This window comes from Channa argus, chromosome 6 (genome assembly GCF_033026475.1).
Source record: "Channa argus isolate prfri chromosome 6, Channa argus male v1.0, whole genome shotgun sequence".
NCBI classification, from domain to species: domain Eukaryota; kingdom Metazoa; phylum Chordata; class Actinopteri; order Anabantiformes; family Channidae; genus Channa; species Channa argus.
This window is the reverse complement of record NC_090202.1, coordinates 23,276,309-23,303,295: the sequence shown is the minus strand read 5'-3', so window position 1 is coordinate 23,303,295 and position 26,987 is coordinate 23,276,309. Positions and strand designations below refer to the sequence as shown.

Sequence of the window (26,987 nt, the reverse complement as noted above, 5' to 3'; positions counted from 1 at the left end):
CAGGCGTTCTTAATTTGTTGGCTTAGACCATTACAGAAGGCCCCTGGTAGCTGAAATGTTGCCTTGTCCTGGCTTTGCAGTGTTGAAATTTAAAATAAGTAGCTCAATTCTGGAGTGTAAAAAAGACATTGAACTTTGGATGGTATTTGTGGCCAATTTTTGGCTCTGCGAGCCAAGCGGTAGCAGAACTTGTCTTTCACATTCACCTTTTAACTTTACAGAAAAAAGAAAAATGCTGTCCAGTGATTAAATCTTGTTTTCCATGTAGCCATCCAGCAACTCAAACCTGTAAATTATGACAGAGCTCAATACATTTACTTCCCATGTGAAGAGCAGCTATGATTCACTTGACGTGTGAGTCCCTCCCTCTTTCCATCCTCCCTCCAAGCGTCTTCCTTTAACTTTCTATTAAAGAGGGATGTAAATGTGAGCTGGTATTATGAAGGTAACGACCCTGCTGGGTCTTTTGAGAGGTTCAGCATAACCAGTCTTAACAGATTACATTCCTCAGTGCTGAATGGCTTTCTCTGGAAACTATTACCTGGAATTACCTCAAATCAAAGACTTCTTCCTATTATCGCAGCGGGATCTGTCAAAGCGGATGTCTCCGCTAACTACAAAATAAATAACAATGCAGCATACGTGTTCCCTTGACAACAAAGCCGTATTTCTGTTGAAAGGGTCAAAGAAAAAGTAAGTAGATATTGCTGCCTTCCTTACACTATTGCACCAATCCCATACCTGTGATTCTCTTTATTGAGCTTTAAATAACATAAACACCAAAGTCAGAAACAGAAATTCACATAGACACATACATAAATCTATACATACACTTACATATACTTTACGCACATGTTCATGGTAGTCTTTTTCCATAGCCTCACGTTTCAATCACTTCTAACAGCATCTGACAGTGGCTAAATATACCCATTGGCTCACTCATCATGCCGATGAAGATGTGTCAGACACAGTGGTGTGTCTGCAGACTGCATAAGACAGACCGACTCTTGTGCACCAACTAGACCGTCTAACAGAAAAACTGCCAAATGAAAGGAAAACTTATTTCACAGCAATGGTGCAGTCAAGTTCCTAAGCATGGGATCAGGCATTGGCTGGAGGATTTGAGTAGCTTAATGTCTGGAGACATCACTCCTATAGAAGTAATTATTGTTTTAGAATTAGAACATCCACCATCTAATCTGCTGTAGAATCAAAGTGGATGAACAAGGGAGATGTTTTTGTGATTAAAAAACTGATTATTTTTTCATTTCCACACTCCTATCATTATGTTATCATGCACTTCTTAAGAGATAATCTACAAGAAGATACCAAGCAGGGAGTAAATAATCTTAGAATATACACAGCAGCAAATGTAACATCTAAGAAATCTTCACCTAAATTGAACTTTTGCCACAAGGACCCACAAATTTAAAGTTTATGACTTATACTAAAGAAAATACTCACAGTGGCCAAGGCTTTTAATGGGCCTCCTAATACATGCATATGTTTTAAGTTACCCTTTGATGTTTTTAAATCTCATCTGAAATTTGGTAAAGCATGACAACTGCCTCCTTCTTCTTAGTACTTTTCCACCAAGGCCTTTTGTTATTTTTCTCCCCCCACAAGTGCTCAAGGTTTCAGATTTCTCCATGGCTTACAAAGATCTGGAAATCTCTGAGCTTTTGACTGCATCTGAAACATAAACTTAACAACTCTGGGATAAAGATTTTGGTATGGTCAGTTCACTGGATATATCGTCACAGCTTGATTTCTGTTTTCATAATTTTGAATGTATTCTTTTTAATTTCATTTTATGTTCTTTAAGAAGAATAGGATGAAGGGTAACAACAAGGCAATGAGCAAAGAGTCAGCTGTAAAGTCCCTATGAAGTACAGTTTAAACAATGGCAAAAAGAGAAGTAATTAATGAATTACATTCCTCTCTTGAATTCATTGTGGGTCTTCTGTGGACTTTTGACAGTCTTTGTTTTAAGTCCCAAGCTTGTGGTTGGGCCTCTCTTTAGGGGAACAACAGCTCAAAGAAAAATGACCTACTCGCTCTGTAGTACTATGACCAGGGTTCCTGGGCAACTTGCCATCACAAGTGGATTTCTGGTTCTTTGAGTGCTTTTCATAAGATGTTTGTGTGTGTGAAGGATTTGTGATTTGAAGGAGCTGTAGGGGTGAGTATACAGTGAACCCTTCACAATTGTCTCACTTTCTGCCTGTCTGTCTTGATACTAGATAAAAGGAATCTAATTAATGAGACAGAAAAAATAAAGTTGTCCCTTTATTGTCCAAGGAAATAATATTAATAATTGTGTGTGGCAGAAGTATGTGAAATTCTAGTATTATCAGTTTCTTTTGAACATTAAATTATTCAGGTGTTTTAATCAACGCAATGAAAATCAGGTGTGTGTCTGGGAGGCCCTGCCTTACATACAGAAGATAAATCAGGGTCTTCACTATCAAAGTCTCTTGACAAAACAGATTTGTGGAAGTATATCATGGTTCAAACACATAAAAAGTGTGAAGACCTTTGAAGCGCACTAATGTTATCCTGCCCAGGAGTGACCCACTAAAAAAGAGCAAGACATGTAATAATGCAGGAGGTCATAAAGGCCTGCAGGGCAATGTCTAGGAAACTGAAGGCCTTCGTTTTATCAGTATCAGAGCTGCAAGAATGAAGCCACTACTCTGCAAAAAGACCAGGATCTATAGCAGGCAACACTGGTCTTCAAGTGCCACTGTCCTGCTTCTTTGATTACCAGCTGAACTGCTAAACATTGCATTTGTGGTACACTCCTGGTGACTTCAGATTGCTGTAAAATGTGATGGTGATGGTAGTGCCTGGTGCAAGATTAAAAAACCCCAGGTTCACCTTTGATGAAATAAATAGTTATATTAGTTTCCCATGTGACAATTATACAGTGAGTAGAGAAAATGCAATGTTTCAGTGTCTGTATGGTTTTAGTTAAAATGGGCCTTATTTAGAAAATGACCGAAATGAACTTTGAAAGCAGAGATGAACTATTTACAAGGATGCCCAAGTCAAAGTCCTGACCTTAATACTATAGAAGTGCTGCGGATGGATCTGAAGCAGGTAGTTAATGCAAAACAGGCAGCATCACTGAAGTGAAGCTGCTTTATAAGGAGGATTAATCTTCCTGAAAAAAGTTGAAACCTACTAGGAATACTTTGTTGATGTAATGGCTGTAAAAGGGGGTCCCACCATTTACTAAAGGCATGTTTTGCCGCACAAAGATTTAAGGTTGGATAGTTTTCCACAATAAATAAATGAATAGTTTTATCTCATTTGTTCCTTTCTATCAAGTTTTAGCACCTGCATGAACATTTTATTACTTTTTAGGTAATTTATGCAGAAAAAGAGAAATTTCTAAAGGGGTCAAAGACCGTCAACTGCCACTGGACTGTTTATGAGTTTCTTAAACACAAATATAAGATTTACTTAATAAGTGCATACTGAGAAAATACAAATTCTAACAATATGCGGGAAAGTTAGCATCTTGCTTTCATTGCTTTGTCCTCTTTGTCAGACTTGAGTCAGCATAAAAAACAGGAATAGTCTTTAATTTCCCTTTTGATTAGATTGGCAGGGAGCTCAATTCCTTCTTTGGTCTCCCTCCAGTAGGCTTGTGTGATAGGAAAAGTCCTAATCCCCCATAGTAATGGGGTCTGCTGAGGGGAAAACTCTTTTGAGAACATATGGTCACAAAGTGTGTGGTTGCTTGGTCATGGCAGTTGGTTTTTAACAGGATCACCAGAGCACAGCAGTCTTTTGTTACACTTACCACTTTTTGCATGAATCTTAATGTGTTGTTCACATTTTATGTGGCTAATGGGGAAGCATATAGTCACATACTGTAAGTGAATGATTCTCCTTATTAAAAATTGCTTTCGTCGCATATTTTGATATAAATTCCTGTGCGTGAAAAATAAGATGGTTGCTCTGTTTTGCTATGAAAAGCTTGAGAGAACCCTGGTTCCATGAGATGGGACAATAACCCAATATAGCTCCTCCCTAAATCCTTTTCTGTATCTGCTGTCTAGACAAAGTGTGAAAGTACATTTTTACTTAAGGAATTTACGGCACGTGTCCAACAAGGGTGGAAGTAATAGATTACATTCACTCTTGTTACTGTAAAAAAGTAGATTTTTTTGTATTCTTGTAGTTTTGTTTTAAAAACTGTAATTTTACTTGTACCTAACTATATTTATTTTCATGTATTTTACTTAAATAATATAATACTATATATATATATATATATAAATCCTCCCTGTTAGAGAGTAAAAAAAAAAAGTATGTGCTAGAAATTAATGTGATCTCCTGCACCAAGAAAGCTTAATACGGCCTTGCAGGTGCCCATTGCCTGCCAGGCACTAAGCATGAAATAGCCTGCCCCAGAAATGAAACAGAGTAAGCCCTGGAATAGGCTGGTGACCTGTCCAATAGGCCAAAGCTAGGGTGCAGCCAAATGGCAGTTGGAATCGACTTTCACTCTCCTGCAACTCTATAAGTGGTATAGATAAGGGATGGATGGAGGCATTAACTGGAATAAAGTTGAAAGTGAAGAGGGGATGAAGCCATCAAGTACAAAAATACACTAACAAGGAGCAGGAAATGTACGGGAATGTGTCAGCTGGGCTAAAGTGGAAGGAGGATAGGAAGGAGGAAGTAACTACTAATGTTTAGTCAAATTATATTTTTAAGTATTTTTACAATTTCACCAAAGTAAGAGTACTTCGACTTGAGTAAAATTATTTAGTACTCTTTCCATCTCTAGTGAATTGGTTTTATTCTCCTGGTGGCCATTTTTAACTCACACCACACTTGGGGGTGGTAAGAGCACGTACAGCCCAGAAATGACCTCCTGTTAAAATGTACATCATAAAAATGTCAGCAGAAACACATTTATCATTTCACAGATTCCCACCAGAAAACAGAAAGAAATGGTTCCGGGACCTGGAGGGATGAGGCCTAGCAGTTTTCGGTGGTGCACTTGACACCCACAGTTTAGCTGCAGTATTACCACAACCTTCTGGCTACTTTTAGATACCCAGGATGTCCCTGTCTTATTTAAACAGCTGTGAAAGTTCTACGATCACACAGAGACACATTGACACAGAAGCATTTTCTTTAAAGACAGCTCTGCCTTCAGTGTAAAAATGATGAGTGCGACTCTGGGTCTTGGTGAAACCATTTTCACAAGCTGACAATCTTTTTACTATTAAACATACCGCAGGAAAATGCACCGTGTTACAAGAATGGAGGCCTTACTTGTAAAGTTTGAATGACAATAGTTTGCAGGTGTTCTTTAGCTTAATGCGGTGCACATATTTACACTCGTACTGTGGCTTTCAGCGAACCGGGGAGGTAAATCTTCAGCTGAATAAACATGGGTGCCAATTTTAGTCTTCATCTATGGAAACGTCATTACAAGCTGCATTAGTAGAAATACAGCAAAGCTAACAGAAGGTTTCTTCTTTGTGGTGCCGTGTATGTAAAAGAAACTGAAGATAGGCTTGAGCAGGATGAAATCACAGATATTTTCTCTTACTGAATATGCACCGTTGATAAAAATAATCATGTCTGAGAAATATTTAAACCTACAGGCTGTGAATTTACACAATCAAAGGGGATATGAAACCGTTTGTCACTGCTGTGTCAAAGTTACTTGGACCTAAACAACTGTCACAGCTAATGTGCCTTACTCACCAAATTCTAAATACAGCAAACCTAAATATTGCTGTTAAATGTAAACTCTACCTTTCTGTGATCAATGACATGATCCCTGCGGGGCTGTCTGATTCACAAGGCCATTAAATAAATACAAGTACCTACTGTGTGTCTGATATGTATCCAAAATGGACCATGCTGCATAGTTTATAAGATGTGAAAGGTGATGTGTGCTCCATGCTGAAGTCACATTTCTGTGTTGACTTGTGGCTAGTTGTCCCCACCTGCTGTTCAGCACATCTCTTTACTTTAAGTCAATATTTAATGGTGCCATCAACACATACAGTACCTGAATTATGACAGGACAAATAAGGTTAATGGTTTCTGGCATATGCTTAACAAGACCTCATGAAAGGTACCATCATTCCAATTATGCGCTTTTTTCTCGCGTTCAAGGTCATCTCTCACCTAATGAACTATCACATCATGCATACAAGGGAGGTTGGCTTACATGCTCGCTGAGCCCATTGTTGAGGCAGTAATGATCACACACATGTATGTAAGTACTTCATTGGAGCTTTAGCTTTGCACAAACGCAAGTATGGTCACTTTTCTTCTTTAAGGTTCCGGCTTTGCATCCATTTCCACCCATCTCTGATACTACATTAATAGAGAGAAGAGTAAACTGGCCACACACTTTGACTCTACATCTCCAGCTCCTTACAGCACAGTTATTACTCCTCGCTTTGTGTTCATTGCAAATGTTCTCATTAGGGCCAATGCAACGGCCGCCTACCATGTTTTCACAGCCGGTGTGTGACATCATCACATTTCAAAAGCACCTCATAAACAGGTTACGTAGTCGTCAGCAGGGGTCTGGTCTGGGAAAGCCTATAACCACCCCTTCACTCATCTCGTCATTGTCTCTGGAAGGACGGTGATCTAAGAGAGATTGTCAACGATGAAAGTAGATCCAGCATAAAATTTAGAAGAATATATACAATATATATTTTAAAACCAACTTTAAATACATCTTAGTTAGCTTAAGAATGAATTAGTTATAGGTCTGAGGAATTAAACACTCTGGCTATGAAAGGTCATCAAATAAAAAAGTTAGATTCTGTGTACACAGATATTAAAACTCAAAAGAGAAAGAAAAGCATACACAAAAGTTAGTCTCTTGTCACCCGAAAGGTCTTAAGTCAATCTACAACAATAAGATAAACTTCAAATGTGTGAATTGTTTTCCAACAGTACTGTGCTCGAAAGCTCTAACCAAAGGCCACACAGCACGCAGAAAAAGACTTGAAATATTTGTAAAGCCGAAGCTTTGATCTCCAGAGCGAGAATTTGGCAAAGAGGTAACGATTTCCCCACAAAACTGTTTAATGAGGCTAAAAGAAAAGGCTGCAATAGTCATCCACAAGCACTTAAACAGATTGTTGGAATGGCAAATTATTATGCTCCCATGGTGCAAATGGGTATGATTTGACATTAATTATTGATCAATGATTGAAGCTGTTGCTCAGAAATGATAGTTTTGGGTCATCATTTGCACTTTCTATCTTAAGAATCAGAATTTAAAAAAGACAAGCTACTTTTATAGCGGTTAGGAGGCAAAAATATACGGATCTGAACATTCATGCACAATTAGAATTTTCCGAATAGTTTGCTAATGCACATTTACGTTTAAGAGGAAAAATCTGCATGACATGACATGCTGACTAGAAACTTAACGCTACGCCAATGGTAGTGACCAAATCACACTCGGTAAATTGTATGACAGCGATGTGACAGTCTGTTTCAGCCTTTTTTTTATAAGTAATAAAAGCGATCATGCAGCTCCTATTCTTTATAGTTCGTCTGTGAGAGCTTTTAGCTTATGAAATTAGCTGTAATCCCTTTGTAATCCCTTTGAGCAGTGGTTATCGTTTGCCTATATACACAGAGCCAGTTTCCCCCTAAAAGAATGTGTCATGTGACATTTGAATCTTTAACCCACCAAATGAGCTTAAGTTATACTGGTGAAGCATAGTTTGAGGGATCCCATGACTTGCCAATAATTACCATTTCCCATTGTTTTTTACATTACAATACCATTTTTTTTTATTTCTGCTATTAACACTAAAACAGTCCACATAGCCGTGGGTTTCTTTGTGAAAGCCACAACTAATCCCTTATTATCCCACATTCAGGCGTTTATTGAAATGTTTGCAAGCCTTGTATGTGGTCTTGCTGGATTAGTGGATTCAGCATTTTATGGTAGAGAATTTCCTATGCATCCGCAATACAGTACATGCCTCTAGTGTAGATACTGACTCTTATAGTAGCTGAAAGACTTCTCAGGTTATTATTTTTTTGTGTTTTCTCATGTGTCTCCTGCTGATCACTGAAGGGCCTGGCCCCTCAAAGCAGCCGCAGTTAAAGAGACGCTGTGAGATGCTGCAACTGTTTGCAGTTGCAGGGGATACCCTATAGTGTGCTGATGTAATCTGTTAAAAGGAAGGAAAACATTGTATAGTTGTTGCTGAATGAGTCCTGCAAGGCCCCAGCCCCAAAGGAAACTGGGCACAGAGGGTTGGAGGGTTACTGTTTTTTGTCAGACTTTGGCTTCACTTTTCCCCCACAGTTTTCCCCCATTTCCTTTCTGCGTAAAAGGGTACTAAATTTGCTCCTGGCCTCCTCATGTAACGCACCCTTTTACACTTTCATCCAAAACAACTGGCACATGTAAGATGCCATTGTATGTTTTAGGGGAAATACTTTGCAATGAATGTTCTTGGTTTTGCAGTCTATGGTCTATTTTAGACCCGAATCAATACAACAGAAGAGACAATATCAACACAAGTTTCACTTCAGATTTTCGAAAACCTGAAACTTAAACTGAATCTATAAGCATGTGGTTTCATAATTGTTATGCGTTATCATGGGTTTTGTTGGTGTTCTTTAATGTGGCTTTGTGTTCCAATCCAAAGGAGACTTCAGCAGTTTTTAAAACCATAATAGAGTTTAAACCATAATTTTGCAAACCTGCCATAAGAGCAATTGATGCCTATGAGACTTGAGGTCTACAGTTTGAGAAGTGTAGAGATTTTCCATGCCACATCCCAAATTTGATTATTTCCTTCTGAAAACCCAAACCAGGACGTATAATAATGGATTGAACCGGCACTTATACTGGTATAATATCTCAGACGATGCTCTACAGCTTGTGATCTATCTCAGGGATTAACTGTAATGCTGTCATGACAAGGGTTAATCAGCCTCAGAGAGGTGCCATGCACTCCATCTGTTTCTCCAGCGCATTTTCTGTCCTAATGCTACACTCAGCGAGGTCACGTTTATCTTCTCTAGCCCTTCTTAAGCAGTTAGCCTTGCTCACTTTCAATTTTAAGTGCAACAGCTACTGCTGGAAACACGAGAAGAATAATGCTGTTTTGTTTTTTTTGTTTGTTTTTGTTTTGTTTGTTTTGTTTTTTCACAGAGATTGAATTACCCCCGGTTGGAAAAAGCATCTCCTAAATGATTTTAATTTTAAGCTAAATCTCTATAATCTTGTTTTCACTGGGTGTCTTGTTTAGTTCATGCTGTATTTCAGCATGTCTTCCTTCGTCTGGCTGCTTTAGAGCTGCTCTGCCTCTCGCACCAGCACATCCAGTACCCATGAAACCAATAACCCCGCAGGGCAGCCAGGATGTGTTCATCTTGGCTCTTCTCCCATTTCAGAGAGGCACCAGAAATGTAAGACATGGCTGCATGTGTCTGTTCAGTCAGCTTATCCTCCCCACTACGGGACCTGAATTGCTTAGTAGCCCCTGTCATTAAGAGCCTTCATCTCCCTTTGATCTGGTCAAGGTCTGTGTCCTTTCTCTCTAAGAGAACCGGTGACCGGTTTTGTGACCTCTCCCGTGTGCTTCCACTGAAATATTACTGTGACTGCTGTTATCTCCAAATGAGGATACGCCTAGGTTTCTACATTAACAGCAAGCTTGAAATATACTGACAGTTTTATATCAGCACTAGGCTGTTCACGAGTACAAAGCAGCCTCTTGCATTCTTAAACCATTTTTCATGTAACAGGTGCTGGGAGAATCAGATTTTTGCTTCTAATATAAAGACCATATGAGGATTGATGTGCAGTGACTTCAGTAGCAAGAACATACACACAATGGCTGTTATGGAAATTATTTTATTATTTATCCTTATTAGATAAACTATTAGACAAAAGTCACATCCTTCTTACTGACAAAACTACAGTTTCTTAAATAAGTCTGGTTTGTGCATGGTCTGCCACCTGAGGAGCGACATTTTAAATTGGAGTGAAATTTTAAGAAAGTTGGACTATTTTCCCTCTCTGTATCCTTTCACATAAACTAATTACTGTGCAGCTAGGTTGGTAAACAAGGCATGACTAAACAGGATGGATGGCTTTATAATTTTTGGCTCCATAAGTAAACATTTACCTCTTGCAGTCTACAGTTAACCTACAATTGCTATTTTTGAAACATCCTCCTGTAGTTCACAATCTTTAGTCCGTCACCCTGCTTTTATCATTTGAAAAACACCGCCTGCATCATAACATCATTACCATCTTTGTCTTTCCCTGGTTGGATATTCACACATTCAGAAGGTTTTTTTTCTTTTAAGTCTTAAGTCATAGTGCTTAACACAGAGTCAGGGAGGTTAGTGCTCAGGGTCTCTCAGGACGATATGATACATTAACTCTTTCAATTCCCATGGGATGTTCTTTAACACTGATGTAATGGGCTCATTTGTTTAACTATTATTGACATATTTAAAAGACTAATATGCATGACTATAAACAATTTGGTCTGCTAAACAAAAGCAGTGGCAAGAGCTAATGTTGAATAATGAGTTCCTCAACCACACGCAGGACCACTGCCAGTTGGCTGCAACAGTCATGTAACTGGATTATTCTCAAAATGGTAAGGTGCATGTTAATGATGGGTGAAGTGTACACATTTGTGTTCATGCCTTTATCTAATGAGGATCAGCATTTTAAGCGTCTGAAAATGTGGGAACTAAGCCTTAAAACTAAAACTATATCTACTTACCTTGAATGAAAAGTGCTTGTATTTTTGCAGCAATTCCATTACATGTGCATCCTCAGAAGTGTGAATGTGTCAGTTTGATGCTTTGCCACTGGTCCCTAAAAACTCCTTAAAAATGTTTTAAATCCTTTTACTTCTAAAAGGCCTTAAACAGAATGAAATTGGATTAAACTCCATTTGGATAGTCAAAGCAAGTCCTGTCGACACCTTGTGATAGCTCTATAGTAACAGTTTTTATGCTGCAACTTTATCTTGTCATTTGCAAGTAAAATATTACGCATTCAGTCATAGTAATATAGTGGTTGTTACTGGTCCAAAAACAAGCTCTCTGAGTGAGTGTGAGTGAATCAGCACTATTGGAGTTGCTCCTGTGGATCAAACAAGGAGTAAAAGAGATTCTGACATCAGCAGACTGACATTTTTTGGCCTGCTGCTGAATGTATGTGTCACAATGAGGCAATCTCTAGAGTCTAGTATTCATACGAAACTGATGATAATGATGAAGCTGTGCTGGCAACTGATTATCTGTCCTCACACACGATTTGAGATTAACCACAGCACCATGACATATGTTTTGCTGAAGCAGCGTCCTACTCTAACCAAACCGAAATTCATATTGAACTCGTTGAATGTGTGTGCAGATAAGGAGATGATAGATGATGACCCATTCACCTCCTGTACGTATGACGTATGCATTAAGTTATCACGATGATGGTTTTCTGCAGTGTTCAGAAGGTCACTTTAGCTCAGTGCAGTTTTTTTGGTTTGCTTCTGATTATTTTCATTAGAAAAAAACTAGCCACAAATGAGACAAAATGAACTGCCAAGGATGGGTGGATACGATGTTTGAGCGTAGCCAATGAAGCATCGACCCCAACATCCAAATGACAGAGTGTGAATGCTACAGAATAGTAGTGCGACATATTAAAGCATTAGAAATGTTGTCTTTTGGCCTGACTTACTTGTTTAATAAGTGGGTTACTGTTTGTGGCTTATTTGAAGATCATTTGCTGGTCTGAGATGCCCTATAATATCATACCTCAGGACATCAGAGCAGTCTTTAATTACAAAGTCGGAACAACATTTACTCGGTTCATGGAAAAACACAACAGACTCCAGGGAGAAGTTAGATGCCAATTTATCAGTGATTTATATTCCCCCGGCTTTTTTGTGTGCCATAATTCACTTGTCTGCCCTAGCATTGCTGTTACTGATGTTGGCAAACAAACCTCATATGCCTCCCTGACACACAAGTGGCCGCTTACCAGATGAAAGACAGGGTAGATGGATGCCGGGCCAAAGGTTACGAAGAGCAGCTGGACATTTGGCTGACCTATGCCCGAGGACCTCAACTTAGTCAGAACTTTCTGCTTTTTTGGATTAGATTTGGTATGCTTTGGAACCTTTGTGTGTAAATCACGCACGAAATGCATGAGCGCTCACAAACTCAGTGGTGGATTGTGTTTACAGTTGGAATGGTAATGAGACCTGTCACCACTAGAATATCTGTTTCTACCAATTCTCTGGAGGTATCAAACATATCTATTGTACGTTAATAGTGCAAAGTTGAGTTTACAACCCACTGGTTTCCACGCTGAGATTTTGTTTTCATTTATTCACTGCCCATGTGACCGTGACAGGAGGTAAATCATATCCCAGCATGCATTTGTGACAGAGAGAGAGAAAAAAAAAAGATGAGTAGGACAAGTTTCTTGTTGCAAGGCGTGCAACACTGACACTGACACACTCTGTATTTCTTGTGGCTTTAATGAAAGTATACTAATTTTACTGCAAAGTGAACCTAATTGTACACTTTTTGCACCCAGGGTCTAATATTGCTCTTGGCCTCTCACCTGCCTCCCAAACACCATTACTGCTCTTGTTACAGGTCTTTTTTTTTTCTTCTTGTGGTTGAGCCTGGCTGGTCCTTTTCCATCAATATTATGCAGGAGTTTAATGAGAAGCATTGATCATAATGAATGTGTATGTATGATTTGTTTGCCATGGGGGAAGTTTGGATTTTATTTGTTATGTGGAATCTGTTATTAAAGCATCTGCAAATTCCAACAATTTACCGAAAGAAAAATCTAAACTTGTAGATTCCACTAATGATAAAACGCGAAAATACTGTGATTTGTGAGAACTGACCCTTTAATATTGCGCCCTGACATTTCTAAAAACTACCAGCAGATACAAATGTACATCTGAGCTTTAGATGTACATTACTTTCTGGTACATTACTGCTTTCTGGTTTGCTGATACTAACAGACTGAAAAGCTTGTTGAATTTCATGGCCGAGCCTCTCTCCACCAAATGCACACAGAAGGCGTTCTCCCGCACAGCTGCACAAGCAATTAATAGTGAAGCATATGTCCAGACGCTTGATGATAACAACCCCATCCTATGCAAGTCTCATTGCTTAGCAAAAAGCAGGATATGTAATCACTGAACAGAGTCAGGCTTGTGGATAAGTGCTCTCGGGTAGTGTGTGAGGTGAATTTGAGGTGTGTATGCTGTGGGGATCATCAGGGGGAAGTCCTGGCCAAAACTCCGCTTTTGTATAAGCCAAACGGGTTTTTATCTTTCAAACAGATTAAATATGTTACATTCAGACTTGTGTGTGTTCCTTTTAAGAGCTTGCGTGAGTGTAATCTTGTGGGGGACATGTTTACTGTGGAAGTCCCTTTTGCTGTGAGAAACAACCGAAGTGCTCACTGACTACCTTATGTATACTCAGAAAGGATTGTTTGAAATGAATCACATGAAGGAGGAGACTGGACATGTATACAAGATAAAATATAATTACCCTATCACCTAAATATTTTGCTGAGAACTAAATAAATATCCTAGTGAGGAAATGAAACCTGCCTATGGCTGTGGAGACTCAAAAAAATTTTGTGTGAAAAAAAAAAAACAGCTCATGAATGAGAGCAAACATCTCAGATGAGAAACAAACAAATAGTGTATAGTGACCATGCTAAACACGTCAGATATGAAATGAAGTCCCAACATAACAGAGTTTTAGTTGAGGGGGTGACGTAGTTTTACACGCATGTGGAAAATCTCATTATCACATTTTCCAGCAAGTTTAAAAACAAGATAAAAGGTGTAACATGAAGAGCGTCAGTGTCTCAATGTCCATGTGACAGAGCCAGAGCTCTATGTGAAGAGCAGCTGTTGTTTGTTGATGGTAGGGAACTGTTTGGAAAGTTACAGTACACGTTGCGTGTGCATCTGTGCGCGCTCATCCGTCTTATCGGCGCACGATTCTCTGTCCGCTCACAATGAATCAGCGGTGACTCGCAATTATTCGACTTGGTGAAACAAAAGAAAGAGATCTAAACAGACACTCAACTTTCTGGACCGTCTCGTTTGCCAGCGTGTGTTGTCTTTATTCATCCGACCCACATCTGAACCATGGATGACTTCCTTCAGGACGGGGCTCACAGTTAAACAGACTTTACTAGAGAAAACACGTGCCCACCAGCACACGGCCTGTGCAGACTTCATTTGTTTGCAATGTTCATCAGTCAGCGACAGGGTGTGTTTATGTGTATGGTTCCAGTAGGCCTTTATGACCCCATTGCCCTGGCTCACCCCCTCCTCTTCCTCCTCCTCTTTCCTCTCCTCCTGACTTGCAGAAAGTGATATTTGCAGAGTGACTCAGTCGGCAATGATTACAACATTACAAGAGTAGCACAATAAAGCTGCGGCTGCAAAGCTCTTTGTAATCAGTAGACTAACAGCAACATGCTTGAATGTTATGATGAATGATAAAATTCAGAGAGTTTATCGTTCATGGAAAACTCTGTAGGACTTCAATGTTGAGACCTAAAGTGAGGTGCAAATGACGTGCATGCCTTCGCTTGTTTGACCACAGTATTGATAAATTATATTGGCGAGACAGAAAACCTTTTTGCTTTCAAAAGTAAAGCTACTAAGAATAGAGCAACTGAACATCTTCAAACACGCTGCCATTCCTCAAGCTTTGTAAATGAATGCTCTCGTTCACGCGATCACGTGATCAGGCTGTCGGCCAGATTGTGAGAAAACACTGAATCTGAATAGCTAGCTGATGAATGGACAGATTTCGTTACCTAGTGAATATTACAACAAGTACTGGCGTCACATGGTAACCGAATTAGGTTCAGGCAAAGTTGCCTCCAGGCCCGATCATGGCAGGCAAGTCTGTTGACCTCATCATTATGTGGAGCTGCCATTGCCTGGGGTGAGGAAAGTAGTAAGTCATACTGTTAAAACCACTCTTTAATGGATTTAGAGAAAATGGAAGCAATGATCTATTGATTTATTTACAATTTACATCACTGGAGTAAGTGGCTGTGTCAAGCTATTTCAAGTACCAACCTTAATGACTCCAGCTATTCCGTGGAAAACTGTAAGTGAAACCGTAGGCCACAGCATACGATCTGTTCTGTAATGACATTTCTACAAGACAAATTGTGTGTTATACTAAGCACACACACATAAAAAGAGTGATTGAGGAAGCTTTGTTGCTTATTAAGAAATTGCGAATGCTTGGTTTGCTGCAAATATTTTCTGCTGGAGCATCACACAAATAAAAATCAAGGACACTGGACAAATCTAGACTCTCACTATAAGCAATTACACAGAATGCCACAATAGTGTTTCTCTGGTGACTGTTATAATTACTGTGCTCAGGTGAGTTGAAATGAAATTACAAGGCAATTTGACCTACGGTAAACATGTCTTTCACACTCGGTGACTCGTAAATGGCTACTGAAAGATTAACCCCCTAAAGGTATCACTGTTTTTTGGAAGTTGCATCTTGTGCAGCGCTTTCGCCATTACATTACTGGGTTCTGCTGGTGCAGCATAGCATTAGCTGCACTTAGGAAGACTCGAGTCCCTGCCACACCACAGATCTGGCTCCCTCTGCTGCACCGTCTAACTGCTGACCTCAGCGGAGCCTTTGGGACAGTACTCTAAATGCACACAGAGAGAATATTGCTTATATACAGTATTTGTGTCCACATGTCCACATCTATCAGTTTCCACATGTGTCGCATTGACTGCATCTGCATGTGGTTCTGTGTGAAGACGAGAGTTCTTCATGCAAATTTAAATCCTCCTTGAAAGAATATCAAAGCAGAGCAGAAAGATCTGCTTTATGATCAGCCAACTATCAATGCAGACAAGACATTTTAAATTGGATGTCTCCAGTGTGTTATTTATTATTACTGATTATATGTGCCGCTCTGAGTAGACCACTGAATGATAAAATTAGCATGTGGTTGCATGGTGCTTGGAGTGTCTCTAGGAGAGAATATGAATCCATCTCAAAGATGAACCATTTACTGTGTCATAGAATATGTGGGTAAAAATAAATCCAGTGGCATCATATTGATGAATGCAGTGTTCTTTGTTGCTGGTTGTGACCGGAAATGGTCTGATTGACAGATTAAGGCTGGCTGTCACACTCCAGCAGTGCTGTAGTGTGTCCTCTCCCCTGTCCACATCATCAAACCGGCTCTTGGATCTCTGGGAACAAGTGCCCAATCTGTCTCCGCAACGTCATCTGTGCTGTATTGGTGCCTGTCACACTCAGTGGGCATCCTCCCACCTACGGCAGTCAGCTGTAGCACCGGCCTCGCCCAAATCATTACTCCTGCACCCCCACATGCTGTGCATGATTCATATAAGCTCCCCTCCCACCAGTACAGACACCGGGGTCCATCACCTGACCTGCCTCAGCAGACCAAGGCTTCGCACAGTTATTGGACAGCTGTAAATGGGATGATTGACTGAATTAAAGCCAAGCAATAGCCTGACAGTGCTTGCTCCATGGGTATCTGACTTGAGGTCATCTCCTCTGGTAGGTTTCTTGTGAGAGTGGATCCACACAGTAAACTCAGTTCACCTCCCACACTAGTCCCTGGGCAGGCCTCAGAGGCTTTTAACAAACTCTGCTGGTGATCATCCTAGTGGTCTGGGTTTATCGGAGGTTACTTCAGCAGTGTGGATCATGTGAGAGTTTGAAAATGCTGCATTTATTTTTCAGTTTTCTAAATTTGCATGCACCATTTTTGTAAAAATTAGCATTTTACCACCAAGGTACCCCTTAAAAAAAGTTTTTTCACTTAGACTTTTACTGGTAAATAGTAGTGATATGTAATGTGAAAAAAGAATGTGTGCAACATGTGCACAGCAGCTAATGGCAAAACAATTTTACATCCATTAGAAATATTAAACCTCCTTCAACTCACTAGTTTATTTTGATACCTCCGTCCTCCACATCTTGTTATGAGATTGTCATTTACAATGATTATTCTCTATTGCAAATAACCCAAGCTAGCAATTTTCTTTGTTTTCTTTGCATTGGCTAACCACTGGTCAGCATGCATAGGAACATAGTGGCAGGTTTGTTCCTCTCATTTGACCTTTGGAAAATAAACAGGCTAATGTCTTCAGCAGAAGCCCCTCCGATGGGTTATTGAGCTGCCTCTGTCATCCCAGGTGGCCAAGGCTTGACGCCACACACTGCTTATTCTGCCACTGGAGTTTTTGTGCTTTTTATTTTTTTAGTCAAAGTAAACCCTTCCTTGAGAATTATTCCTGATATTGAGTGCGAAGAGTTTGTCAGCTGTGGACAAAAACCGCATATGACTATGACCTTCTGTGCAGCTGTGAACCTACACCGAGGTCAGCAACATGTCTGGCATGCAGGCCTTTCCCAGGACCCCCCATCAACATTCTCATTCATGGGCTTATAAATTAAATTGAAAAGTTTAATGTATTTTGTCCTTTTACAGCACATTTTGAATAAGAGCTACAAATCAAATTCTCTGAGTTTACCTGGTGGGATTGTAGCTCATAATAAATACTTATAGTTAGTTTCCACCAGAGGGCTTTTAAAAACACCTGAAAGCTGTTTTTAAGGTGTTAAAGTCACATTCCTTCTTGATGACTGGGATCTGCCTGTAGACACACAGTAGTAATATACACAGGATATTTTTCCAAAGCATTCAAATGTGTATATGTACTGTACCCTACCTCTTCTTTTTTCTCAAAGAGGCAGTGTGCCATCATGATTTCTACTTTGTAAGTAACCTGCACAGATCATTTAAACCCTGCTTGTGTGGTTTTGAATGCAGCTTCTTCCACTCCATGGAGCTCTATTAACTCCATAACCAACGCAGTATCTCTCCTCTCTGCACATTTTGCCTTTTTCTGGAACCCTGGAAACAGTTTAATGCTTAATCACTTCCAGATGTGAGGTCCAGATGAAAGACAGACAGGCACTTCAGTTTTCCAACAAACTCTAATGAAAGTTTTAAAGAATGCAGGCCACCTAACTTTTTACAGCTGTAGTTTGTCAAAACTCTTTAATAGTAAACAACAAAGAATACCTGTATGGGCTGTCTGTCAGTATTGGGAGACTGAAAATAATTTGTTGGTGTTTTGGAACTCGACAGGTTCAGAAACACCCTGAAGCAAGTCAAAGCTCTGGGATATTTTTTTTATTCCAAACACTCTATATTTGTCGCTGTTAGAATCTCTATTCATTTACAGTACATATAGACCTACTGACATGGTAAATTTATGATAATGAATCCTGAGCTGCAACTTCAATAGGGGTTGAATTTTGAAACACTACGCGTTTTTTGTGCTGGAAATCTAAACCATAATAACAGTTAGTGGCTTGAAGTCTTGACGTTATTAATAAACAGAAATACATTGTTGGTTTCCTGAAGAGAAGCTGTAGCAGTTCATTTGAAATGTAGTTCTTTTCGCATTAAAACAAGTCTGCTTGTTTTTTAATATACGGTTACCTTTACTGTGGGTTTTAGGTCCTAACAATAGGTAAGCAGCAGCAATTATTGAGACATCATTGACAACTTTGAAAAGTATGGATGAGAACTGAAAGGCTACTTTAATAAACGCACCTTTGGTAACATATGACAATGTTAGGATTCTGGTTTGGTGTGTTGGACCATATTTGATTCAAACACAGAAAATGTGTCGTGATATTTTGACTCACTTTTTGTCCAGCAGTGTACTGTAGTAGTTTTGTTGAGTGATGTGTGAGAGGAATGGAAAGAGACAGAAACCTTATCCTGTCCCATGTCTCCAGTCCAGCACCAAGTGTTATTATATCCCTGTCTGCTATGTTACCTCCCCTCTGTTCCTCTGCCAGGTATGTGGACCTTACACCATACTAACGTGCTTGTCTTAACACAGGTCCACTACATTTATGTTCATGTAACACACACACACATACACACACACACACACACACACACACACACATAGAATTTCTGTACGTGTGCAGTTCACAGAACCAGTGTTGATTTAGAAATCAATACTTTTTCTTCCTGTGTCAGAAAGCACTTTCTTTTATTTATAATCCCTTTCCATGAAACTAGGACAGTGGAACCTGCTGGGGCCATAAGTTTGGTGAAGTGGTGCGTTCCTGCTACAGACCAGTCTCACACATTTTTCCAGCGGTAGCCAGACATAAACTGGGCTGCTGAATCACACCAAATTTTGCTTTACAATATTATTTGTTGTCATGTGTATCGTGCAGCACATGCATAATGCAGTTGATTGGTGTTAATATACAGTCTGGTTTCTTTATTAGCCCTGCAGGGACAGTTGGAAACCATTTGTACTGTGGAGGGACAGTTCAGGATAGAATGACAACTCGCACAGAACTGTATATTCTTGGTGAACTCAGCATGATTAAGATGGTTACTGACCTTGACAGTTATGTTGTGATTCATAGAGACACCACAATAGAGCAGATGGATTCTAATGGGCATCTGCTCAAAGAAAGCACTTGACAAATCTGGAATAGATTGTTAATGTGAAGTCATGCAGGGAGTCAGTAGTAGAGGTTTGGTGAATTTGAATAGCTAATAATGAATACAACTCTATTTAACTCTTTGTTTTATAACTAAAAAGAAGTAGTTGAAACAAATTGAAAATAAACTCATGCAAATGATAAGTAAGAGCTGAATTTCATTCAGAGCAGTTGTGCTTGAATTGCTGTATTTGTATTTGTATTTGTTTCCTGTGAATAAAATTTATTTTGCAGGCAACACACAAAGATCTGCCCAAAACCAAAAGAACTTTGCCCAATAGCAACAGGGTTGTAGTATTGTAGTGTTGATGCATTAGGTCAACAATCCCTCCTACACTTTGTCATGTGACTTCTTAAAGCCAAGATTTAGACTTTTTTATATTTTTGCACATAATAAAGTCTGTTGGAATTGGTTGGGACTTAATTCCCATTAAATTCATTGTGAATCTTAATAGTCCCCAGAGGGTCAATCTTAATGTTTAACCTCCACAACCAAGCCAGCATTTCAGTTTGTAAACAAGAAAAATGTATCAAATATATATCCATGAAATAGATTTGAATTACCATTTGTATTTTCTTTAGTTCCATAAACCTTTATTGTTAACCCTAAACTTTACATTCTCTTACTTTACTATCCATGTCTAATGTCAAATTAGCATGAAACAGATTTGTTTCGCTAAGCTATGCTAATGAATTTTTAATGAGCTGGGATTTTGACCTTTACACTTTAACATGACAATTACCTAACCCTAACCCTAATTATCAGAAATTTCAGAGTTACACATCCCGTCCAAAATAATGATAGAAAGCAGCCAGACATTACAGGCCACGATTTGGCAGCATTTATTGTCACCATTTCATAGACCTTACACATGCCTTAAACTATGCAGTGAAGATTTCAGCTTTTTGTCTCCTGAGTAACTACCAAAATCTTTCACATATGGTTGGTCGGAATCCAGACAATAATGCCTGTGCAGCAAATGTTTGGAGTTTTGATATATTTGTCAACACTGTGTGGGCTTCTTCCTTCCACTAGGCTGGCGTGGCCTCTTTTTGGGTCTTTGGTGTGGTATAGATGTCACAAAGTCTCCGACCTACCTACCTGCTACTTTAGTGAGCAGTGAAAGAGGCCTTTAGGAGGTCTCCGCCTCTCTCTCTTCATCTGTGCTCTCCTCAGAAGTAATGCCAGGACAATAGACGGAGAGGAGTGTGCACTGCTTCACACCAGCTGTGAAAGCTCAAAGCAATTTTCAGTCCAGATTTCTGCAACTCGCCCACTTGTTTGATTTCTTTGAGCCTACGCTTTCCCCTTTGCCTTTACTGTTTTTTAATGATGTACATGTCACTCCATGAGTCAACCACATGCTGCATCTGACTGCGCTTATGGAAGTTCCACTACTGCAGATTTAATTGGACATTTCTATGAAACTGTCACATATACATATACACTATATTATTTGATATTGTGGAATTAATATCCAGAAACCTTCACATTTTGGAGAAAAAGCACCACATTGCTGCAACTCATTAAACTCACTGACATAAATTTGTTAAGTATGTCACAATTAATACTCCAGTTTAAATTATCCATCATACACAACATAATGCTGTATTCACCTTAAATAGGTCTTTCAGCAAACAAAGGTCCCTTTATTCAACATCCATAGGATGGAAACTCGTTCCTGTTCAACATCCACATTGATCTCTGCAACCTAAGCTCTCCAGTTGCCTGGCCAAATGCTCAATGTGACACATATGGTGCTTTAAGCACCGACACACTTTAAGTAAGATAAAAGCAAGCTCAGTCATAAATTTGAGCTTAAGAGATTTAGCCATATCATCCAGTAATTTCTAAACATTTCTTTATTTTATTTGGTCCACAGTCACAGTAGCCACTGCTGCATATTCATCTGTGCTTCATTTGTTTGCAAAATGTTTCCAGTGAATACAAAGAAGATTTTGGTACTCGGTATTTAGCTCCACAGGCATCACAAGGCTGTGATGAGCAGTGACTTTTATCCGCATTGTTTGTACATTTGTGTCTTTGCTTACGCATCTAAGGTACACTCAAAGGACATGTGCACGCAGAGTTTTGATTGATGTGTGTGATAATTTCCCAGTTGGCAAACATTTGCATGTGCACTCAGTCATTTGTGGCCTATTTAGATTGGCAGAGGTGCAGTCCTGATTGGCTGGTTTCACTGAGGCCTACGTGAGGCAGATTTGTTTGACTGGGCATTCGAAAATACTGGGAGCATGATTAAAAACTGCATCGCCTTCATTTTACCCCTTGTTGGCCTCAGTGATTTCAACTCTACATCATTCATTTATTCACTGTTTTTTTTTTTTTTTTGGTGTCTGAATGATGAAGATGGAGAGAGGAGCAGTAGCTTGGGCAAATAAGGCCACACTGACATGTCTGTAATGTCCACAAATCAGTCATTACACAGTTCTCTTTCTCTTCAGAAAATCATCTCTAAAAATAGAAATCGCCCAAATTCCGGGCTTGTTTTTCTCTAGGCTCAACTCTCCATCAGACCACAGTACATGACATGGAACGGAACATCTAAAAAACCTCAGCATAATATATACTGATTTAAACACATTATACATAAACATACAGAAAAATATTCACTCCTTTAAGTCCTGTTTCATGATCAGACAGACTTTCAGAAAGTCAGAAAGTGGAAGGCTGCTGGAATCTGAAAACCTGGCGATCACAAAGTCCCCCAGTTATCGTTGGATACCCTCAGGTTGTTTTACTAAGGACTCAGCCAAATGTTACCTTTCCCCTGCTGATAAGACAGCTTCCATCATGCCTCACTCACATACATGGAGTGTAGGGAGAATACTCCTGGCTGGTGCTGATCCAACATTATTTCTGCTTTTGAACTTATATTTCAATAGAAATAGAGACATTATGTAATACCTATACATTAAAGTTGAAATGAGAAAGTCAGTGGTAAACGGAGAGCGAGGCCCCATGTATCCATGTCAAAATGGCCACGACAAAGTGGCGCCCCTGCAGGGGGAAGAATTCCTACTCGTGACTGCTACATCTTAAATTACTTTTGGAGGTTCAAATACTTCCTTTTTTCTAAAAACAGTATGCCCGTGTAGAGGAGGTTATATTTTTAAGGTCCTCACTGCATGTGATAGGGTGATAAAAGAATGAAGATTAATCAGAGAACATTGTCAAAGCATTGAGATCAATGATGGATGATACCTTGTTGTAACACTGTGGCTCCCAGGTAAGCGTCAATCATTGTGAGAGCTTTGTTTAATCTATAGCGGTTTGTCTTAATCTTCGTTTCTTGTCAGACTTGTATGGCAGAAATTGTTATGCCGGAGACCACATTCTGTTATGTTACTCTCGTCTCACAGGGTTTATGGTTTGTGGTAATGGCTAATTGCTCTGCTTATTTTTCATTTGCATATGGCCTCGTGTGACATTCATATGAGTGGTTGGCAAATTATAATCTCCTGGACAGACAAGCCTCTCTGTTCCAGCAAGATGACACTGATATGCTGTTATTAACCTATAAATGTGAGTGGAAGCGAATTCACAGTCTCTGCAGATTCCAAACAGACTGAGGGCCTAAGGCACACTCTACATACAGCGGTTAGAATTTATGTAAATGTGATTGTGTGGTTTATTATTTTACAGTACATTCGCCTCAAAAGTTGTATACTTAACACATGGAACACATCCTCAGATTTGCAAACCACATAAGGCACCATATATCCCCAGCACTTTATGCACCACTTGGAGCACTGGGGAAAGTGTAATTAATAAAGCACTGTATCCTCTTTATGTAAATTAATTTCATGGCATGCACATCACTCAGTCCTGTCTCTGCTGAACTTGTTATTGAGAGAAAAGTTCCGTATCTCTGTAGCTCACTCTGAACCACTACACTTTGCTTTTAACTCACAGGGAACCCTCAATTCACTGTGGACTGAGTGTTCAGTGCAAGAAGTTTTACTGTGTATCATTATATATTCATAGAGTGAAAAAGTTCCAACTACTCGCCCAAGTAAAAGTAACTTTCATTTTCTTTTTTTTTTTTTTTTGTACTTTTTTTTTAATAACATTTTTTTCATTTCACTTCAATAACTATAAATGTAGGATTTCTACGTGTGATATTTTGATGTATAGTACTGAATGCGGGTGTACTTTTTTTTAAAAGACCATTTTATGGATGGTTGTGGCTAAAATCGAAAGGAACATGGAGTCTCCTCAAATTGCTTGTGCATTCAGTGCCTGTCATGAATAGGACAGTCACAAAGGAGGAAATACTTTCTAAACTTTGTAGCATATCTGCCGTCTCTTTAAGGTTTTTTTTTTCTTTAAAGTTTTTAAAGACCTGGGTATTTGTGCTAAATAGCTCCTTCAGCTTTCCGTCCAGCTGACACTCATCACCCAACTGTGAGGAAAACAAGCATATAAAGCTGTGGGGTTGTTATAAATAACATGTCCCCCTGCAAAATGATAAAATATTACAGTAAGCGACAGCCTCCGCATGTTAAAAGATGGAGTAGCTTTCTTGTATTGCTCTTGGTTTCCCCTTCCCTCATGTGGTTTATTATTCTTCTCTTTGGCTTGCATATCTGCCAGCTTTACTACTCCCTCACTCCTACACACCGCTCACCCTCTGTTAGGAGTTAGATTCAAGAGAGTGGGGCATGCTCTCTGCTGAGTCCCCTGTCTACCATCTGCTCGGGAAAGAGCTGGAGCCTGAATTACCACAGCCAAACCTTCATCACCAAAAATGAATGCATGATTTCTATCTACTCACACTTATACCAATGGTATCCTTAAAATAAAGTCAGCTTTTGATGGGAGGAATTGTCAAGTCTTGCATTTTTTTTTTGGCAATGTTCCTTGTGATGACTCCACTTAACAAAGAGGAGGCTCCTTGCTGCAGAGATTCTGATTTGAGCTTCATTTTCTTTCAAATGAGTGTTTTCCAAAAAAGATCAATTTATAAGAAGAAGACGAATTCTAATCAGGGTTTGAGGTTTAACTCTACTGTAATCACTTTCAAACTGTGATCTGGAGCCAACACTTGCAAACAATTATACTGCTGGTACCTAGGGGCCTATAGGAAATCTGATTGGTCTGTTTGCCTTGTGCTGTCTGGCGGGATCCTATAGTAATAGTAAAGTAATTGAGGCGGCTCCCCGGCTGATGGATTGTGAACTGCTTTTACAGCTCCAACAGTCCCAGACCTTTTTAGATGTTGCAGCAATATTGAAACCAGACCACGCATTACATTGCACAGGGGTGTTATCCACTGCAGTGAAGCATACTGTGTGGTATCCCACTGTTCCCCAGCCACCCCTGTCACTGTCCTATGCAGGCAGACGCTACTCCTGAACCAGGCAGTTTTCCCTGCTGGCAGCCCTCCCAGAGCTTTTAGAAGTCATCCTCCTTCCCATCAGCCCCTTTCATTCTCTTAGATCCACTTTCTGGCAGAGGGCCTGTTTGGTTCATGCGCTGGCTCAGATAAGCAACGAAGAACAGGTCCAAAGATGTTTTCAAATGGCACCTGTTGTGGACGTCTTGTTTCAGTTGACGTTCGCCAACGCTCTCACGTCCTTTTAACAGAATTGTAGATAGGATCTGCTGTGGCTTTGCAGTGATTTTGCTAATGAATATGGAAACTGCTGCATTTATGCAGTAAGCTACTTCCCTTTCAGCTGGATATTTGTGCAATGTCAGAATGTTTAACTGAAAGCATGTTTTCTTTTCTGTAGGTGACTGCAACAGATGCAGATGGTGGCTCCTTTGGCTCGATCACCTATTCCCTTGGCTCCGGCATTAACAGCGCCATTCCCTCTCAGTTCACCATTGGCAAAGAGACTGGCCAGATCTGCACCAGTGCTGTACTAGACAGAGATCAAGGGCCGGCCAGCTTTGACTTCACAGTTTCTGCAGTAGACGGGGTGAGCCACTGCATTTTGAAATCATGCCTAATGTGAAGCCACTGAGCCACAGAGAATCCTGCATGTGAACATGTTAGACATGCGATTCATATAGACAGGGGAGCAAAAACATGACCAACCGTGCAGAAAACTTTGCTTTGAGCAGCCAAGTCAATAGAAGCTTAAATGGGCCTCCGTGGCAGGCCTACTAAAATGTTAGCATAGCATCCTATTTTATGCCAAATAATACTTATAAGACAAGTGGTTAAAAACGACAGAAAATTACTGCCCCCATGTTAAAGCAATCAGATGGTGAAACGCCTGAACTGTCATGCAGCAATATTTTAACAAGTTGGAATGCTGCCTCTCTCATTTTTGCCACCTGGTCCAAATGAAAAGCCTGCACTGTGTTTTGTGCAAATGAAAAGCCTCTGAAACAGGTTGTTCAGTCGTGGCGAGCCCTCTCACCCTCCATGGGTCATGACATATTGCTCCTTCCTCAGGGAAACTATCAATCTGTATCCATGCACGAACCTGCTGGGACTATATTTTATAGGGTCTGCTATACATTGAAATTCCCTGCTGGTTTTTACTTGCACCATTTACGTGACCTAAATCCTGCTTTTAGGTTGTTTTTTTCCTTTCATAACTAAGTGTATTTGAAGGAATAACAAAAGAGCTTTTTGTTTCCTCTGCAGGGTGGACTAAGTTCAGTAGCCTATGTGAGGGTAGATCTGGTTGACATTAATGATAACAGACCTGCCTTCTACCCAGCCAGCTATGCTGTCAGTTTAAGCACACAGAGCGCTCCTGGGACATCTGTTGTTCGAGTGACGGCCTATGACCTAGACTCAGGCGAGAACGGCAGAATTTCATATAAAACAGTGCCTGGAGGTGCCTCCCCATACTTTACTCTCAACAAAGACACAGGTTTGGCACACATACTTTTCCTGTTTATTAAGGAACTGATTGATTTTTATCCTGCAATTGCATCATATTATTGTCGTGCACAAATAATAATTTTGTGTGGAGTAACACTTTCCTCACTGAACTCTGTTCGTGAACCTTTTCGTAGGTGTCATCTCACTTTCCCGGTCTGTGTACGGAAAGGCCAATTCTGTCATTCCCATGGTGATCTCTGCTCAGGATGGTGGTGGCCTGTTTGCCCTTGTCAATGCCAGAGTCAACATTAGTGTGGTGGCAGGGCTGGTGGCACCACCGGTGTTTGAACAGACTCAGTACTACTTCACTGTATCAGAGGATGTCCTACGGGGGACAGTTGTTGGCATTGTTCAGGCCAACAGTAAGACAGGTGGGGTACACAGGCCCTTTCTTCTTGTTTACTCCTTCACTCACTAACATACTCCATATACCACACCACACTGAACAGCTAAGTATACTGTACATTTATCAGTCACACTGGATGATAAAAAGTATGTTTCTGATCT

General features: G+C 39.9%; 1 protein-coding gene across 1 annotated transcript in view; it reads left to right on the top strand.

Annotated features, from left to right (window-relative positions):
* Positions 1-26,987, top strand: part of LOC137129031 (protocadherin-16-like) — a 74,211-nt gene that overhangs the window by 31,524 nt on the left and 15,700 nt on the right. The window contains exons 3-5 of the mRNA XM_067507815.1: positions 25,372-25,560; positions 26,238-26,469; positions 26,615-26,851. Of these exons, the coding sequence (XP_067363916.1) occupies positions 25,372-25,560; positions 26,238-26,469; positions 26,615-26,851 (658 nt within the window). The remainder of the gene's footprint in view (positions 1-25,371; positions 25,561-26,237; positions 26,470-26,614; positions 26,852-26,987) is intronic.